At 44.9% G+C, this 20,121-nt stretch overlaps 1 protein-coding gene across 1 annotated transcript; it reads right to left on the minus strand.

Moving 5' to 3' along the window:
- Positions 1–664: 664 nt before the first annotated feature.
- On the minus strand, positions 665–3,380 carry LOC111220436 (protein Tob1-like). The gene is made up of 2 exons (XM_022743524.1): positions 3,137–3,380; positions 665–2,120 (listed from the first exon to the last, which is right to left on the minus strand). Exon 2 carries the CDS (start codon positions 1,953–1,955, stop codon positions 954–956), a length of 1,002 nt encoding a protein of 333 aa, XP_022599245.1. The 5' UTR covers positions 1,956–2,120; positions 3,137–3,380; the 3' UTR covers positions 665–953.
- Positions 3,381–20,121: the final 16,741 nt, after the last annotated feature.

Consider the following 20,121-nt stretch of genomic DNA (forward strand, 5'->3'; position numbering starts at 1 on the left):
TAGTTTATTTTATTAAAAAGACCAGGGTGCAAATATGAAATTAAAAAAAATAAAGACAAGCATATCATTTTTAAGCATTTAATACAAACTTAATATAAACTATTTCAGTCCCTCTTGACATGTAAGACACTGACTCAAAATACTTTGTTATACTGTATTTTTTTATCAAGTATTGCACAATGTAGGTACAAAATTAATATTCATACGATTACATTTTGTCCATAGTATAGCAAAATCTTTTTAACCTCTTAACAGAAAATACAATTCATCTTTCAGAAAAAGCAAATATTCCTACACTTGAACTCCACCACTAAGGAATACTCTGTACACAATCTTCAGAATATTTCATGTTTTTCTTTTTTTTTTTTTTTTTTTTTTTAAAGATGGATTTCTTTAACAATTATCTTTAAAAAAAAAAAAAAAAAGAAAATAAGGAAAAGCTGCTGCAGCCATCACAGATCACTGGAGTAGTAAAAAGATATAAATGCAACACCATGTCATAGAAACAATATATACTCTGATATCTTACAAACTCTGTACTAAATTAAATTATACAATTAGAAAAAGACCAAGTAACCCACTTAGTAGTGCCAATTCATAAAAATCAGCCTTGTCTTACCACCTGTAAAATACTGTAAGAGGCCAAAACTTTAAGCTTGTATTCTTTTTTTTTTTGTATTTTCTCAACATAGTAAAAAATTTTGTGCTTGGTTGGCAAAAAGGAAAAAGAAAAACAATGATGCATGTTGAATTGAAGTAACAAGCTTGGATGTGTTTGTACAACAAGCTTTGAGTAGAAACAAACTCAAGGGGGCCACAGTAGAGACTCCCTTGGGCACATGCGCTTGACTGACTAGACACTACATCCTTGAAAGTCCAGTTTCTAAGTGTGCGTTTTGTTTTTCCTTCTCTTTGAGCCACCATCATTCATAAATAACATCGTGATGATGAGTTTAGTTAGCCATGACTGGCTGGAATTGCTGGTTAGAATACTGCATGTTGCTCAGACTGAAGTTGAGGCCATCCATTAGAGACTTGTCGTTGAGGCTTCCGTAGGCTGCGAACATGTCAAAGGCATTGTTGTACTGCAGGGGGCCCAGGCCCAGGGAGCTCTCCCCAGGGAAGACGGCTCCGGGGCTGGCCTGGGCCTGGAGGCTGGGGAACACAAACTCCTTGGCGTTGGGGGACAGAGCAGAGGCCTTCTGTTGCTGCTGCTGCCCCAGGCCCAGCCCGTACAGTGAGTGCATGGACGTGGAGATGGCTTTCTGCTTCAGTAGGGTGTTGACATTCAGACCCAGGTTATTGGTGGGGGAGGTGCGGGCCACCTTGGTGCTACTGCCACTGTTATTGTTGTTACCACGACCACTGCTCTTCATCTTAGTGGAGCCGAATTTGGTGGCAGCGAAGGTGGCAGTGGTGAAGGTTAAGGGCTGGGTGGAGCGTGGCATTAGGGAGGGGCTCACGGCAGCCGACTGCCCGAAAGGAGGGGAGGGAGAGCTGGACTCTGAGGAAGCCCCAACAGGGTCGCTGATTGGCATGAAGACCTGGGCCTCAGGATTAAAGCTGTTCTTGATCTCCTTGTCCAGCTCTGACCCGTTCTCATTGTTATCGTCCACATAAAGCACCTTCACCGGTCCCTTCTCCCCAATCTGGTAGGAAACCTCAAATGGGTCGATCCACACACTAAGGTCCTGAGGGAGGTTATTCCGGACGTCGCCGATGTCCAGCCCGCTCTCTTTGGCTGCCTGCTCCACCACGGGGTCCACCTTCTCCCCTACATGGATGCACCTGAACCCTGAACCTTTGTATGGCTTATCCGGATACCAGTGGCCTTCATATTTTTTCTTCAGCTGCCTCTCAAGCTCCTCGCCGAAGATATTCACACGTCGTCGAGGGAGTTTGTTGTATAAATAGGAAATAATAAAGTTGAGTGCTACTTGAATTTCAAGCTGCATAGCTGCTTCAGTGGCGAGAGAGATTCTTTTTCCGTCACAGAGTTGCTTTTACAGAGCGATGCAAAAACCTCCGAGGCAGCAGTGACCAGTGTGAAGGAGCAAGTCTGATTGAGAACTTGTTGCCAAAGTGAATATCCTTCCTGCAGCAGAGTTAGAGTCAGGATCCTGGAACAGAAAGAAAGACATTGAGACTCTGATGCCAAATACAACAGCATTATAAAATTAGAAACCCTTTATTATCAACGACATGTTTTTTGTATTAACTCAGATTGTTCACCTCCACACGGGAGCCTGTATCTCAGCTGTACAATATCAACAGCTATAAATAAACACAGGTCAGTGGCTCCAAGACGGTGTCAGCAGCGTGTGTTCCCCTGCGGTCTAATGTGACAGATAAACGCAGCCACGGTTGACCTCTGCGGAGGGCGGGGAGGGGGTGGGGGGGTCTGACGGCAGCTGTCAATACTCACATAGGATTTTCGATTGGCTCGTTTTGGCATGCGGACATGTTGAGACATAACTCCTGCTTTAGTGGGAGGATGTATTTTTTCCTTTATTAAAAGACAAGGCTGTTCTAGTGCTTTCCCGTGCACCGGCGGAGCCACCGTAGGTACAGCAGCACAGACCAGCCCGCTGTTACATAATCATCATTCAAAGTCTAACCACGGCCATAAACCCGTTCTAGCTCAGTTACGCGACGACATTAACAGGAATCAACAGAAAAACGATTCACTTTCTCTGTTACAACCGAGCAGTTAGCATGACTAGCATTAGCTGGCTAAGTTAATGAAGGGTGTGAACAGACATGTAGCAGGCTCGCTATCTAGACGCCACATACTGTTAATGTTTAGCCGTTATCAGCGTTAGCTCGCAGTGACATCGTCTGTAGCGAGCTAAATATCACCGGGCCCGGACGGTAAAGGGAAGCTAACGTCGATGTTAACGGCGGCAGAAAAAGAAAATTTGCTTTAATCTGAACCGACGAACGCGTCGATCGATAGCAAGCTACGTAGCATTTTAATTAGCTAGGTGGCTACAGCCTGCTTCTGTCGACTGTAACACCAACGTTCAATGACACCGCTGACTGTCACTGCCCGAGACTCGAGAGGAGATGTCATTAAAATTAATGCAGCTCCCGAGAAAACGAATGTAATGGCGACGTTACGTTTATATCGACTTACATGGAAATTCACACAGTCGGTCCTTCCTGCACCAGCCTCAGTCCGCTCCAACACCTCCACAGCCTGTGGTGTAGTTTTCTGACGGAGATATAAAACGGTGTCGTCGATGTTGTGTCTCTGTTGCTGCTCCAGGCGGTTTTCTTTTTTTTTTTTCCTCTGTGGGGTTCAGTTGAATTCCGACTCGCAGGAGACCAAGCTAACCCCCCACAGCCTGGGAGTTTTTACAACTCTGCCCTTTAAAACTTGGGCTGGTTTGTTTTTATAGTACCCCTCCGCCACGGACATGGAGGAGGTGGTGATGCGGCTCGCAGAGGTCAACACCCAGTGATGTGTTTCTATTGACTACGCGCGGCTACGTCATCAACAACCGCTCCAACCGCCGCTGTGATTGGTTAATGTCGGGCTCAATCACCCGCAGGGTTCTATTTACGGTAGTGCTTTGCCTTTCATGTGCTTGGGACTATTTTATTGGAGCAGGTTTTAGCTAAAACCTCTTGTTTGTGGGAGGAGAAACATGGCTCCTGGTGTTACAGTGAAACGTTCTAACATTAATTTGATTGAAGGGTAAAAGAAAGACGAGTGTTCATGTCTGTTCGACATGATGTCCGTCCCTCCTGGAGCTGCTGTGCTCGGAGGTTGTGCTCAGTCATGCATGAAACCTCCGGCTGAACAAGGAGTGTGTTGTGATGAAAGTGTTCAACAGTGTGTGTAGTGACTGTTGTCATAAAAAAAACCTCGTCAGGCTCAGCTCTTCCCTCCACAGGGGGTTTAACGGGGCTGGATGGTCACGGCGGCGGAGGGACACACCTGTCACTGGACGTGTTCCCTGCTCCTCACAGTGACATTTTGATGTTCCTTGAACCCCCCCCCCCCCCCCCGACTGAGAGCTGTTTACAATCTCCACCACTCTTAACAAAGCGGATGTAATCTCATAATTACCATCTGTATAAGTGTTGACATTCTTCTCCCTGTGTGTATCTGTGATAAAATTCTCCTCGTTATAATGTCTGTGGACTGTGACAGTGAATAGTTACACGGTGATCCCGGCTGCTCTCTCTCAGCAGCTGTGCAGTGCATGGCTTAATCTCTCCCCTGTCAGGCCGAAGGTGTCTGACGCCACAGCCTGTTCTTACCTAACATGGACTCCCGCACTGTGTGTTTGCACAATAAATACAATGCCACATGAATTATACTGCTGGGAGGGAGGTGGCAGCACAGGGAGAAGGAGGAGGAGGAGGAGGAGGAGGAGAAGACAGGCTGTTCTTTGGACACAAAAGTATTTCCTGACTCAAAAACCCAGTGAAACGCTGTATGTGATGTCTGTGGATGTTGATTTATAGGAGAGCTGCTTACAGGCTCTGTGGGGGGAGCAGCAGGGGAGTCAATATCATTTCAGTGGCGTATATGATTGGTCTGAATCAATAACAATTCATTTAGGGAGTCTGTTGTTCCTCACTGAGTAGAAATGAAGAAATGGACTCAGTTTGAATTAATATACATGCTTGTTGTAACACTTCCAACGTCTCCAATCAGGAACAGGTCACTAATCACCTGATTACGCCACACCTGAGAAAGTAGCAGTAGTAATAGAAGGAAAAAAATAATTTTGAGGCAAGAAAGTTTTTTACGTAATTTATTTTTGTATTAGCAGCCTGCTCTGTAGTTAAACTCTTCAAACTTATCTCATGTTTATTGTGAGTCTATGTAGATATTTTACATGCTAGTTGTCAGTGCTAATGTTTTAGCTGTTAGCTGTAAGTTAAGCTAGTTCATGGCTACAAGAGTCTGGGTTAGATACACGGTCACACACGGACACAAATGTTCAGCTGTTGAAGCTGGTGAACATTTGCACATTTTGTTCAGTTTTATTATTTTGTTAAAACACCAATTATGTTAAAAAGTAATTGAAGTGTTGAATAAAAATCTTTACAACATTAAGTTTTTGTCATAATCCTTACGTCATAATGTAACATTTCACTCCTTGTGTTTGAGACAACTACAGACATGTTCTGTTTGTGTTGCAGAGATAACACCTACACCATTTAACAGCAGACACATGGAACTAGTTTGTATTACATTTTGAACGCACTGACTTAAAAGATACAGACAGAAATGTCAAAAATGTTACAACCATCCCTGGTCTCCCCTTCTTTATTCACGATGACGTTGGGCAGCCGCTGTCTGAGCTTTAACAGATACAGAGAGGAGGGTTCACTCTTTTAAAGTCATCCTCGTCCCTGTCAGTGTGTCTCTGTACTCACAGTATTACTAAAGAAGAACAGCTGATGTATACATTAACCCCAGTATACACACATATGGGGATAATTGTTGTTTATCACAATAGCACAGTTGATGTTTAGCTCAGAGCCACGTCCCAGCGCCATAAACAAAGTGCAGTAAAACACAGTCAGCTCAAGGCTGCAGGACGCTGCAGGCACAATGGAGATCTCTTCCAACCTCCAGATTGAGTCTCAGCAGGGGCGAGAGATGAGTCCCCCCCCACACCACACCACCACCACCACCACCACAGAGGAGGTGGTGTGATGGATGACCTGAGTACAAACTAAACACACCATGGGGGCCTTGGACACACACCAAGGCCACCGGAGCAGGAAACGTGTGACTACGACCAAATGTTCAGACATGTTTCAGTTTGCTGCATCGCTATTCAACAACAAGTCCGTGTTCCCAGCGCTGTGAGCAGCGCTGCTCAACCTCACTGTGTTAGTTTTGGCTGTGGTGGGTGGAACAACATTCACCAGGCCTCACAATGACCACCTTGTTGTTCTCCAGCAGTGTGGATGTGGATATGGATGTGGAGAAAGCTGCAGCCTGTTGTTGCGAGTCTGTGTCTGGGACCTGGAGGTAAACACAGCTAATGAACTGAGATGTTTTAACATGACTCATGCAGATTTTTGAGTGAAGTCAGTCCACATAGACATTTTTCCCTCCTCTCTTCACAGAGCTGTGAAACCCTGCTCTCGTCTCGGGCTGTTAAAGTCCCAGATGTGGTCAGCGGGCTTTAATGTGGTCTGTGTAACATCACGAGCTCAGAGCTGAGACATGAAGTGTAGATAGTAGATAATAAGAATCTGTGCCACTCTTTACCACCAAGACAAGAAAGAGAAAACGTTTTATATGGAGAGGAGCTGGTCTGGGATCAGTGAGTTAATAGAACCTGCTGTATAATGAAAGCTGCTCTCATTCTGGTTATTTGACTAACACTGAGAGCCTGGATAGGTTTATGAGGTCCAGGTTCAGAGCTCAGTGTTTGGACTTCACCATGTGGTTCAACATGTTCACCTGAAGGATAAAGCTCATACTTTTTATTACCCTTTTCATTTTCAGGTTCTGGCATCTGGTCCTTTCTTCTCTCTGAAGATGAACAAGTTTAATTCAAATTCAGGCCAAAGTAAATAAACTACAGGCTCTCAGCTTCCTCCAGTTCTTCATTAAACCCTGGAGCTTTGAAGACTGATCCACTGATCCTCATCTCTTTATCTCAGAATATTCTGACCTGCAGCCCAGAGCAGCAACGTCAGTCTGTACGTTACAAACAGTAACAACAACCAAAGTCTGAACTTTTGACCTTTTAAAGCTGCTGAAATCAATATTTTTATATTAACAATAGATCACATGACCACATGTCTGTGAAAGGGGCAGTGACAGCTCTCAGAATGATCACCTAACCCACAGCTGATACGGCCCTACAGAGCATTTAACCGTCCCTCAGCTCATGTTATTCATTTATTTCCTGTCTTTGCTTAAGTTAAGTTAAATTACCTCTGAACAACCACAGAAACAACAACCTGAACCCACAGACTGTAAATAAAGATGGACGTAGTCTCCGTGTCTCTGAAGAGCAGAGTGGGCCGTACCGTCCTATATGAGCTCTCTGTATATGATGAACCAGCTGACTGAAGTTTCACTGCTCTGTTACTGAAACACAGTCTGATCTGTGGAGGAGGAGGAGCTGCTCTGTTAGGATTCATATCTGCTGAGTGGTGATAGCGATCTAAGATTACTGCTATATGAATTTATAACCTCATGCGCACGTGCAGCAGCACCTGCTTCATTCTCCCTTAAACTCAGAGGAGTGATGGGGTTTTAACTCCAGCAGCAGACAGTGATTCACCTGTTTACACAGACCATCATTAAAAGTTCAGAAAACCAGTCTTCACTCTGGTACAGGATGAAGGTCTCCTTCAGTGCAGCCTGGACGGGGATCAGGTTCAGGCTGTTTCCTCTTCAGCTGTTTACAAATGCTGTGGCAGCAGAGGGAAGCCAGAGAGCTGCTCTCACACTCTCGCACCACTGCCAGGAATGTCATTAATATAAGCACATACCCCCTCCCCCCCCCATACCTGCATGGACACACAGCCATGTCTCTGAGCCTGAGAGGGAGGAGGTGCTGGAGCAGCCAGCGGCTTCATATCTGAGCCGGTTACAGTGTTTGACCCCTGGACAGATTCATATCAAACCATCTGGAGGAGGAGGGAGGTTACACAATAATCAGCTGTGCTCCTCCTATTTAAACACCACTCTGCTGTTTGGTTTCATGTTGGAGGATTATGTTCGGCGAGCCGGCTGCTGTGTCATGAATCAGCCAACTCGTACTGAGGGTAATGACAGAGACGTTTTCCCGCCTCAGACGCACACACGACCCGCAGAGCAGAGCTGGACTCTGAGAGGAATTCAATCAGACTGTGGGATGAACAGTCAGAGCTGTGGAGGGAATGAGCTTCAGAGTGAAGGCCGTCCACTGCACATCTCTATGAATACTGAATGGAGGGTGCCCCCCCTCCCCCCACATCACTGTGATTTGTATTTGTAACCCCCCCCCTCCATACACACACACACACACACACACACGCTGCAGGCTCCTCCTTCAGATCTGTGTCGTCTCCCTCGTCTGTGTGGGCGAGGTTCAGCCACTGCAACAGATGATGTCAGAACACGCAAACAACACGCATCATCATCATCATCATCATCATCATCAGATATTAACAGACACATCAGCAGACACAGGCTCGACACTCTTCCACATGAACTCCCATCAAAGTGTGAACACAGGCTCAGTTTGCACAGAAGCCTTCAGTCCTGTGTGCCAGAAGTGATGTTGGTGTCGTCATGGCAACTATTCTTACACACTACCCCATGCTCCTCCATAGTTAAAGTAGCAATCAAGTGGTGTTTTGTGACAAATGTCAGCTCTTATCTATCTATATCATCCTCCTTATCTCATCCCTGGGAATGGGGGGGGGGGGGGGGGGGCAGGCTAATCACCAGGATGAGAAGGACTAATGAGCTAGAAGTCAGAGGGTGATGATGATGATGATGACGGTGATGATGATGATGAGTGCTGCTCTCTCTGTATATGTACAACTTTGTGTCTTCAGTGAATCAGTCACAAACACATGACCGTGATGGAGGTAGATGTGTGCAGCCTCCTCCTCCTCCTCCTCCTCCTCCTCTCACAGTGCTGACACAGCAGAAGGTGGAGCCATATTTCACTGATGGATGTTGTTTGATAGAAATGGAGAAACGTGATAGGCTGCACAAAACAGAGCATGAGAAAAGAAAAAGAGCCGCGGTGCAGAAAAAGCAGTGTTACTGTTCTGTATGTAACTGCATCAGCAGCTCAGTGCTGTGATCTCCAGGGAGGAGGAGGAGGAGGAGGAGGAGGAGAGGCTGTGACATTGCTCTCTGGATGGGAAATGGTACTCAGTTCAGTTTAGCAGTAAGAAAGCTCCGTGGAGAAGAGTCAACATGTCACATTCAGTCAGTTCAGTCAGGTTAGATGATAAATTGAAGTAGAAACACCTGACTGCAAAACACCTGAGGAGTTCTTCCCAGACTCCTCCTGACAACACTGAGGCTACAGTCACACTGATATGCTTTAAAACTCATCTCTTCTTCTATGGTTCCTGAGAAACTGAGACCTTTGGAAACGATCACATAGACTCCCACCTCGCCTCCTGATTGGCTGTCAGCCTGGACTACCAGTGGTGAATACAACATGATAATGAATTACAGTGTTACTGACCTTGTTGTCTTTGCTAGCAGCTGTTGTTCGGTTAAATTCTGCATTTTAGAGCTACAACTGTCTTTGCTGTTCCTCGTTCAGAGTATTTCAAACAGACCAACTGCAGAGATGACAATCTACTTCCTGTTTACACCGGCACACACATGCCCAGTGTAGGTGAATGGTCATGTGATATGTTTTCAGGAGAACTGGAATGAGAACCAGGATGAGAACCTGGATGAGAATCAGGATGAGAATCAGAGAGACATGAGAGATGTGACAGTAGTAAAACCAATGACATGGTAACTACAGGTAGAGACTGTATATAATATATATACAGTCTGACCTGAGTAGCAGCTGACCTGAGTCCTCAGCTCAGTGTTTACTGTCTGCTCCAGCAGAGTCACACCCACAGTCCTGAACTGGGATCAGGTCTGAAAGGAGCCGGTGCACTGGGAGGAATGTGACAGTGAAGTGGTGAGTGATTCCAGGTCTGTGTGAAAATCCATTCATCATAGATTTGACCTGATCCAAATAAGAGGTCACAGAGAGAACCAAACATGACCCTCCCCCGCCTCCCATCATCCCCTCTGTTTCCTCCCTCTGCTGTGTACATTCAGCTCTGTCATATGTACCGTCTCTCCCTCTGAACGTTTGTTCTTCTTATCTGAACTTCCCCCATGAATGTTCTGTGTCCTCCCTCTGTGTGTGTGTGTGTGTGTGTGTGTGTGTGTGTGTGTGTGTGTGTGTGTGTGTGTGTGTGTGTGTGTGTGTGTGTGTTTGTGGAAACAGGAAACGGTGTCATTAGTCTTCGAGGTCAACATGTAGGTTGGTTTGTTGTTGTTGTTGTTGTTACATATTCTACCATCAGGAAACACTGCACACACTGTATCTATATTAACAGCATTTCCCAGATCAATACACTAATCAATGAGGATGATCTTACATTCATATTTAAAACATGCTCATGACTTAACCTGATTGACATTTATAATAAATTCTGATATGAATATGAACATGTCAGCTGAGGATCCACCTGCAGTGTTCAGATGTTGGCGCTCTCATCTTTCCCGCCTCTGAATCAACCTGTTTCCTCTGTGCTCATGTGCTCACAGCTTCATCCTCCTGCTCTGAGGTTAGACCTCCGGTGAGTTCTGGACCCGACACTGAGTTTTCCTGACAACAGCGAACTCCTCACAGACTGAGAGAAGCAGCTCTTCTTTTCTGAGATGTTACATTCAAAACTCCATATTCTCATTATTCACTGAGGGAAACTGAAGCTGAAAACCAGCCCCCCCCTCCCCTCCTGTGTCTGTTGAGACCAGGACTGAGAGTGGTCCTCTTTAGTGAGAGGAGCTGAGCTGCCACAGACCAGGACTGTTCAGCAATAATAAAACATGGAGGAATCAGAGGAATCAATACTGTGTTTCTGAAGGGACTCAGGGTCTGTGATGAGAGGGATTTGATTTCATCAGACCAGGGTGAAACCCCAGACCTGGTCTCTGTGGGAATGAGGCTGAATACTCTCTTTCATGGTAATGCCCTCTCTCTCTCTCTCTCTCTCTCTCTTCCTGTAACACATTAACCCTCTGTTGTCTGGAGCAGACCTGAGGAAAACCAAGGACCTGGATCTGTTGTCTAAACCTGGAAACTCACGGACCATCGACGTGAAGTCTGAACGCGTTCATTCAGCCTGAAACAAGGAAGAGAAGATGAAACAGATGAACAAATTAATAAATCTTGTATGTACACGTGTTTTATTATTTAATTCAAACATGTTTTGTTTCAAACAGAAGTTTATGACTGAATTCTGATTTTCTTCATAGGAAACAAAACACACTTTCTCCCAGTCCACTACACTGGTCTGGTTTGACCAGTAGCTTATAGTGGCTAACGTGAGCTAATATGATAATATAATTATTTTTTTAGTTTTATTTTGGAGATCTCTTCACACGCTGTCTGATGTGTTACTGATTATTTAACCTGACATCAGAGATGAGACAGTGAGGTGATGGATGACTGTCACTGTTGTTCAACTGTTACTGTCATCATTTACCTGAAGTTAGCTGCAGCGCTAACTAGCTAACCTTTACACTGTACTCTAGCTAACTTTACATATTAGACTTGTAGATATTGTTGTATAACTGACTCTTTCCTGTCTTTGCTGTGGCAGGTAAACCAAAACACCGAGGTCTGAGCTGAGAGACAGTAAAACAGCTGTGGATGTGAGAGGAGCTGCAGAGGGTCTGATTCTTCTCTGTGAGTTTGTCACTGTGAACGAACTCACGGTCTTTTTTTTCATTGTTAATATAAAATATTTATTAGTGCAGCTTTTAGAAAGAGTTTATTTTAGTCCTCGTTCTAGACTCAAGAGTTTCACTGAGACAGAAAAACTTCAGGAGGGTGTGTGGTGTGCTGTGATAGGTGTGGTGCATATCTACCTCTCTGGTGTGTCGTGTGTGGTGTGCTGTCTGGATTGTGTGTGTGTGTGTGTGTGTGTGTGTGTGTGTTTGTGTGTGAGAGAGACAGCGGTTATCTCCTGAGTCCCTGTTTAGTTTCCACCCTGTGCTCAGTTTCACTGTGTCAGAGTCGACTAATTAATCATGCATTATTGAGAGTGTAATAGTCCTGACTGCAGTCCCAGTACAATACACAACCAGGTCTTAATGACTGTGTGTGTGTGTGTGTGAGGGGCAGTCAAGGTCAGGCAGCTCTGAGTGTGTTCTTCCAAACTCCATTTAGATTTGGCCACAAACCATCAGCCAATGTCCATCATGTCACTGCCTGGAACATCTATTCTATTCCATTCTATTCTATTCTATTCTATTCTATTCTATTCTATTCTATTCTATTCTATTCTATTCTATTCTGTTACAGTATTTACAGTCTCCTTGGCCGTCTGTTTTGTTTTGTTTTGATGCTCTTCCACTGGGAGTGTGGTTAGTAGCTACAGCTAGCTACAGTTAGCTAGTTAGCTGCCTGTGACACATTCTGCCAGCGCCTCAGGTCACCTGCTCTTCACGTTTCCTATGCCTGCTCATCTCTCTCTCTCTCTCTCTCTCTCTCTCTCTTCACCAGGACAGACTGACACACTGCCAGTGTCCTGTCGTGCTCCCCCACACCTCCCCCCTCACCCCTCCCTCCCCTTTTCCCATCTCCCCCTGTAGATAACGTGGGCCGGAGTACACGTGCAGACGGAGCTGTGCCTCCCCTCCCCTCTCCTCTCCTCGGCCTCACACACAGTCATGCTCTTTCTCTCTCTCTGCATACACACACACACACACACACACACACACACACACACACACACACACACACACACACACTGGGTTGTTGGCAGGATGAAGACTTTGCTTTGAGGGTGTAATCAGAAGTGAAGGGAGTCTCTCTGCAGACAGCGGCTCAGAGCAGTAACAGACGCTGCAGCAGAACTCCACTGATCAAACATTAAACAGAAGTGATGCTGAGCTCAGTGATGGACCCACAGAGACCCCCCCCCTCCTGTGGCATGGCAGACATGACAGAATACCAACAACAGAAAGGGGAGGGGTCGTCCTGTTGTTGTGTCACTATATGTTCATGATGCTAACACTTTAACCTGATTGGTTGTTTCAGCTGAAACAAGCTCCTGGCCAGGTGTGCACAGGTGAGACAGCGTGTAGGGTTGATAGCTACAACAGTACTTACAGAACAAAACAACAAAAACTAGACACGTCTTGTTCCTCAAAATTCCCCAGCAGTGAATGCACCACTAAGTTTCTACTTTTTCTTCGTCATCATCATCTTCTTTAAACTTCCCAAAGGACCGTGTGGTGAAATGTTTTGAAATTTGGCGCACTGATTGGAGACACTCCCATGATGCTCACAAAGTTTCATGTCTGTGCCTCAAGCACTCTAGGAGTTGTGTTCACACACGTCACTCTTGAATCGTATGCCTTATTTTCAATAAAGACGTATGATTGGTTCCTTGGATCAAGCCGAGCTCAACGCACCTATGACGGCAGTTTTCGCCATATTGGATTTTTCCTTTACTCCTCAGACAAACGTTGTCCAATCGTTACTAAAGTTGGCACAGATGATCATCAGAGCAAGCTTCTCTAAAGTTATCACATGGAAGTTCGATTTCAAAAGCTTTCGCCCATCACAGCCAATTGAAAACAGGAAGTGAGGTCATATCGCAGCAACACTTATGTATGAAAACTAAACTTTATACATGGACTCAGGACTCCATCGTGAGGCAGCTCAGGGAATCTGGTGTCCTTTGACCTCTAGGGGGCGTTCAATTAAGAAAAGTGGCATATTGTTTTATAACAATTGATGAGTTTGTCTTAAAATCAAACTTTCTGTTTCTGGTCTTCCCCGACATTGACTCAGATGTTCTTCAAACCAAACCTGAGAACTTTTTGATTTGCGAAAGCGTTCGTCCATCACAGCCAATCAAAATACACCAGCTATCTTGTTCAACATTAACCTGTAACATTTACCACACAGTACACACACATTGTTCCTTCACAGTGAGACACTGTTTTTACATTGTTAGTGCACTCACTTCAGTTAAAGTCGTTAAGATAATCAGGCTAACCTGTTGTTTGGTTTAAATCCTGATCATGTTACCGCTCATGTTTCTTTGTTGCAGCTGAATGAACAATGAACATGTGACACATGATCTCCAGAGCTCTATTTCACTGCAGCTCTGCTCCCTAGCTGGTTTTTCCATTTGTGTGTTTTGACTGGACAATGAGGCTCTGAAGCTCTGAAGCTCTGACTCTGAAAGTCTGAAGCTCTGACCCTGAAGCTCTGAAGCGCTGAAGCTCTGAAGCTCTGACTCTGAAAGTCTGAAGCTCTGACTCTGAAGCTCTGACTCCCTGACTCTGAAGCTCTGAGGACCTGAGGATCAGCTGACCTGACAGCAACCCCCTCAGCTCTGGATGATCTGCCTTCAGAGAGAAGCTCGTCTATACATCAGGTTCCTGTCACATGAGAGAGAGGTTTAGTCGACAGTATTTCTGCCTCGCTGCTCTTCATCTCAGGAAGTGGTCAACAGATCACTGACAGGGGGAGTGACCTGGAAAACGTGACCGCCTCATCAACACGCTGCAGTGATATTCTGAGTGAGTAATGTGATACTGGAGTGTGACTCACTGACCTCAGCGTCAGTGTGAGGGAGGTGTTTTCTGTCTTATAATACAGCAGAAAAAGAAGACAGGGAATCCCAGTGGTCAGCGGACTCTTCCTGCCTCTGACCTCTTGGGTTACAACACGAGATCCCATCAACTGACCACTGAAATGCAAACATCAGGCAGCACCAACCAGCTCCAGCTCCTGACAGACTGTAACAAATACTTTACAGGGACCTGAGTGATGAAGCTGTTCAAGGCAGAGGCCTGATGTTAATCGCTCCTGTACGGCTGTGGGCAACACCTCAAACATTCATGAGAACATGAACTGAGGCTGATTCATCACATGAGAGCTGGAGCTTAATCTCTCCAGGCTCCAGGACTTATAGAGGTTATGAGCAGGACTAAAGTTACTGCTGAGGTATTTCTCCACATCCATGAAATGTCCCCACAGGGAACACTTGAGACAGATCCTGCAGGGTGTCTGGGCTCAGCATTAGAGACAGGCTGGGGAGCTCTGACATCCAGAGGGAGGAGCCAGTTGAGGTGGTTCAGGTATCTGGTTAGGATCCTCACTGAGAGATTATAGATCTCACCTGGTCTGGGAACACCTGGATGGATGGATGGATGGATGATGGATGATGGATGATGGATGATGGATGATGGATGAACAGATGATAAAGAAGTTAAAAGTTGTGTAATTTGGTGTTGCATGTTAAACTTAAAGATCTGAGTGGCGAACATTAACAGACAGATGTGTTCTCACACCCTCCACATCTGGCTCATCTGGCTCAGGCTCCATACTCTGACAGGAGGTGGATTAGAGCCGTGGTTGGCCCACAGAGAATAATCTGTACCTCCACAGGTCTAATGGGGGATGTGGCAGCAGCTGTTACAGACTCATGGTACAGACATGACTCCAGCTTCATGCCACCAAGTGACGACTCTCTATTACCACGTGTTACCTGTGCACAGGTAACAGCAGGCTCAGTGTTAAATGTGAGAGTTGCTTTGTTCCCTCTCTCTCCTGGCACTCCATCCCTCCGTGTCTAAAATAAACCATGTGAAGCTCGGAGGCTTACAGCCCTGCTGTCGCTCACAGACGAGGTGGGCAGAGGAAGCTCCACTTTTAAAGATAATTCCTCTCCAATTTGGCTCCAGAAAAAAACCTCTTAGCTAAATGAAAAATATTTAGAGGTGAGATGAGACAGTGAGAGAGAACATGAAGCAGGAGGAGGTTATGTAATCTCTGTGGTGGAGCTGATGTTCAGCTCCTCGCTCTCTGACCTCTGAAGGATCATCTGGGTTTATTATGATTTACAGTAGTTTATAACATTATCCTAACAATCAGATTTATCAGGTGTAAAGAGCTGCAAGATTTTCATTAATGTTGAAAGTAAAACTAAACTTTTCATGACCACTGACTTTAATTGGTTTAATGTGGAAACTGAAGCTGATTGTCATGATTTATTATATCTTGACGTCTTGGCTGATTCTCACCTCGTGACTTACTCCACCTCTGCACTAAAGTCACTGTTGAACTCTGGGAACTGGACATCACTGAAAAGAAGTCAGAGCTGTCAGAAATGTCCCTGGTTTTAACTGTGAATCAAAACCAGACGTCTAGCATTGCACTTGTTTGGCCGACTGTCTGCTGTAGCAGCTTCTGTCCCCCTTTTTTATTTCATAGGTAAAAGCATTGGATATTTTAATGAAATATTGACCAACGAACTCAAAATGTCCCTGGTTTTCATTTCAGGTATCTGGTCACCTTATATTGTTTACAACCTGTATGATCACATGACCAAAAGTAGCTAACATGCTAGCTTTGCTACGAGGGCTGTGTAGCCAGTATGAGAAAGTGCAGCCGTGCTAGCTGCTCTGAGAGGCTGTCCTTACATACAGTAAAGCTAATGTCTGCATGCTGACACGCTCACAATGACAATGCTAATATTCTGGTGTTTAGCAGATCAGGTCTAATGTTTGTCATCACAGATTAGCGTATTAGCTTACCAGCATTTGATTAGCTTATTAGCTTACCAGCACTAAACACAAAGCACAGCTGTGACTGAGGAGAATGTCATTAGCTTTGAAGAAACAAAGGTTTTGCAATCTCGACTTTGACTTTATGATGACCCGAATGAAAACTGAAGGGATCGTCGTAATTTCTAATTCATCCTCTGGGGACCATGGGTGTCTGTATAAAACTTAATGTCTCTACATCCAGGAGTTGTTGAGATACTTGAGTCCAGACCAAAGAGGTGGACTGACTGAAATCTCTTCAGTGCTGGCAGGAGAATGCAGCTCATTAGAACACAGTGTACGGCTGATGTTAATGTGGAGCAATGATGGTTTGTTCATCATACCCTGAAATCACTTTGTTGGTTCCAGAGGTTGTGTTCCCTGAAGTCTGTCAGAGCTTCTGAGTCCAGAGGAGTCAGAGGAGTCAGAGTCTGTCTGAATACATCAGAGAGGTCGAGTCTCTGCTGACTGAGCTTCATCAATAATTTTAAAGTTTTCAAGATGACGTTTCATCCACTGGTGCTGAGGCAGAGGAGAGAGGAGAGAGGAGAGAGGAGGAGTGAGGACCACAGCTACAGAGACTCAGTCTGAGCTCAGGTTTGTTTATCTGAACTTTTTCTTTCGTGTGTTAAATTTCCTTCTGACTGTAAAAAATGAATCAGCTGACTGTCAAACATGTGGGTGTTGATTTTGACAAACTGCCTGAATGAAAAGATGCTGGAGGATTATCACACACACACACACACACACACACACACACACACACCATAGGTAAATATCGGCTGCTCCTGGTCTGATGGTTCGAGAAGCAGCAGTGTGTCAGGTTCACGGTCTGATTCAGACTGATCCAGACTGATCCAGACTGATCCAGACTGACAGCCTCCTGTGGGAAGAGCAGCAGCAGCAGCAGCAAGGTGAATCACAGATGTGATGAGCTCAGTGAAGATAAATGATGAACAGACTGTGACTGAGCAGAAAAGATCTGAATGGAAACAGGAAACAAGATGCTGCTTTTCTTCTTCTGTCACAGTTTTTCCAGCTTCTCTACACTTTATTTAGTTCTGATCTGTGAAGGAACAGTGACCCACAAATAAAGTCTTAATGAGGACTGTTGTATGTTTTCAGTGTTATTGGTTATTAAAAAAAAATGTATTTTTGGGTCAGTGCAGTAACATGTTCACAATGAGCACCATCTCACTTTTGAGTGTTAGCATGCTATTTACAATACAAAGTCCAGCTGTTTTACAGCTGTTAGATCATGAACCACAGTAATGAATAGATCAAACTTTGACCTGATGGTGCTCAATCGTCTGATAGAAGAAAAATCATCAAGGTTATTACAGTTCATTCTGAGAGGAACATGAATGTTGACACCACATTCCCATCCAATAGTTTTCAGAACACTTTGCCTTTTAACACAAGTGAAGGTTAAATTTATTTAATGTTACTGCACCAAAGTATTAAAGAAAAAATGAAACTTTAAACTCAGTCATTAGCAGAGTCATGTTCTAAATAACAAGTCTAACACGGCCCAGTTCGCCCAGTGTAGGAGGACTGACCCAGTAATCCTTCACCTTGCTGACGCAGTATCTGTGAAGTGGGCCACAGTCATTTTTAGTCACAGATGTTCTCCTGACCTCTGACCTTTGGATCTCGGTCTTTAACCAGCCATAAATCACATGAGGTCAGAAACCAAAAACCTGGACCTGGACATGTGACCCTCGTCAGCTCCTCACATCAGCTGAACAGCTGCTGGAAGCAAGGTATTATGGGAATGTGATGATGACTAAAGCTGGGTAACTCTGTCCAAACCAGTTCACAGAAACACACTCATACACCCTCTGTGTGTGTGTGTGTGTGTGTGTGTGTGTGTGTGTGTGTCGTGGCATTATGTCGATAAAAGTCCACATTAGCACATGAATGAGCATCAAAACAGGTGAATTAGACCTTTCAACATGTCCTCCTCCTTTTATCTCTAGAAACTCCCCCTCCCTTCCCCCGCCCCCTCCCTCTCTTTGTGATATGGAGGAATGAAAGGAACCAGGATGAAGGAGAGAAGCAGCAGCTCTACCTGTCAGACCTCAGTGAGGACAGTGTGTGCGTCACTGGTGTTTGTTCTGACAATGCTTTTAGAACCGAATTCTGAATTAGCTTCTGAATTTTACCATCAGTAACTTCACTGGTCGTGGAGTTCCTAAGGAACAAACCTAAGGAACCAATCCTGTCCTGAGTTGTAGGGATGGAGGGCGGGGCTAAATACACCTGAAACCTTGTCAGTACAGAGAGAGAGAGAGTTAGCATTAGCACATCCACTAACACTGTCAGCCACTGCCAGTTACAAGCTAAATAACAACATAAACAAATAAAAGATGCTAACTATGCTAACCTTTCTGAAAAGATGCTATCTATGCTAACGGTTCTGATCTGTCTGTTTCCTCCTCTCACCATCTTGATGCTCTCTGCTCTTTCACCTGTCCACCTGGAGCCAGCAGGTGGTGGGCGGGGCTCAAGGCCTGATCCAGATTTGTCAACCAGGAAGTGAGAGGAGACGAGCTTCAGACTCAGTTAAATGTGTGAAAACATGTTAAACTAAATATGAATCACAGCAGAGGATTTTTACAGAGTTTAAAACATGACTGGAGGAACTTTAAACCTTTACTAAGTTGTTTTATTTGGCTGAAATTACATCCTCAACTTCAACCATAAAGGTTAAAATGTGTGTGTGTGTGTGTGTGTGTGTGTGTGTGTGTGTGTGTGTGTGTGTGTGTGTGTGTGTGGAGGGAAGGGGAGGGGGTGAAGGTCATCCTGCTGTATTTAAATCCATGTTGATGCTGAGCAGTGACAGTCAGACAGAGAGAGATGACTGTGGAAATATGAAGTTAGAAGTTATGTAAGAGATTCACACACACACACACACACACACACACACACACACACACCATCCCACCATCACTGCCTCTCTCTCTGTCTCCCTCCCTCCCTCTCTCACACTCCTACATGTGCAGGACCTGAAGCGCTGAGAGAGGTTAATGTATTACGACCGATCGCCATGCCAACCTACACATACACCTCAAATAGACTGAGGACTGGAGCATGTGAATGTTCCAGGAAACAGACGGACAGACAGACAGTATGAGCCTCTGATCATATGGCTGCTTCTGCACAACAACACTGATCACATAAGTTAGTTAGTCAGTCAGTCAGTGAGCTAGCGAGCTACCAGCCATTTAAACTGACAAAGTAACGTTAAGTTATATTGTCCATGTGTCGCAGATTGTTAAACGGTATCTCCAATAAAACATTAATCATGAAAACTATGATTTCAAGCAGCAAAACTTGCTCCCTGCAAGTCAAAAACCAGGGATCAGGGTTCTCCTCTGATGTCACATATCGCTGTTCCTAACTGTAAGTATATCATTGTATAGTTTTAATAATATTTTCCCGAGGTTGGCAGGTCTGTCTGGACTCGATGTGTGTAAATGTTTAAATCAGAAAGGTCAGGGTCAGTATCAGAGGCAGGAATAAACCTTGAATCTGACTTTCAAAAATCCTGATACAGTTGTTTTCCAAGGTTGAAGCAGGAGAGGACGATCAGACATCGACCCAAACATCTCACCTGAGCGACACCAGCAGCTCTGAGTTTGACTGAACCGGTGACTGTGAGCTGGTGACCATCAGCAGTCACTACTGTGGGGGTGGGGTGGGGGCGGGTGTCACATGCCACTTAGCACGGCTGCCTAGTGACACTCTGAGCCTCTTACACAAGTCCATTAGAGTTTGTGCACAAACACACACACACACACGGATTAGGTGTCGTCACA

The sequence above is a fragment of the Seriola dumerili genome, unplaced genomic scaffold (assembly GCF_002260705.1).
Source record: "Seriola dumerili isolate Sdu_G_001 unplaced genomic scaffold, Sdu_1.0 BDQW01000068.1, whole genome shotgun sequence".
Lineage (NCBI taxonomy): Eukaryota > Metazoa > Chordata > Actinopteri > Carangiformes > Carangidae > Seriola > Seriola dumerili.

Bases quoted from the DNA above. Each gene is read 5' to 3' on its own strand.
- LOC111220436 (XM_022743524.1), bottom strand. From the start codon at position 1,955: ATGCAGCTTGAAATTCAAGTAGCACTCAACTTTATTATTTCCTATTTA.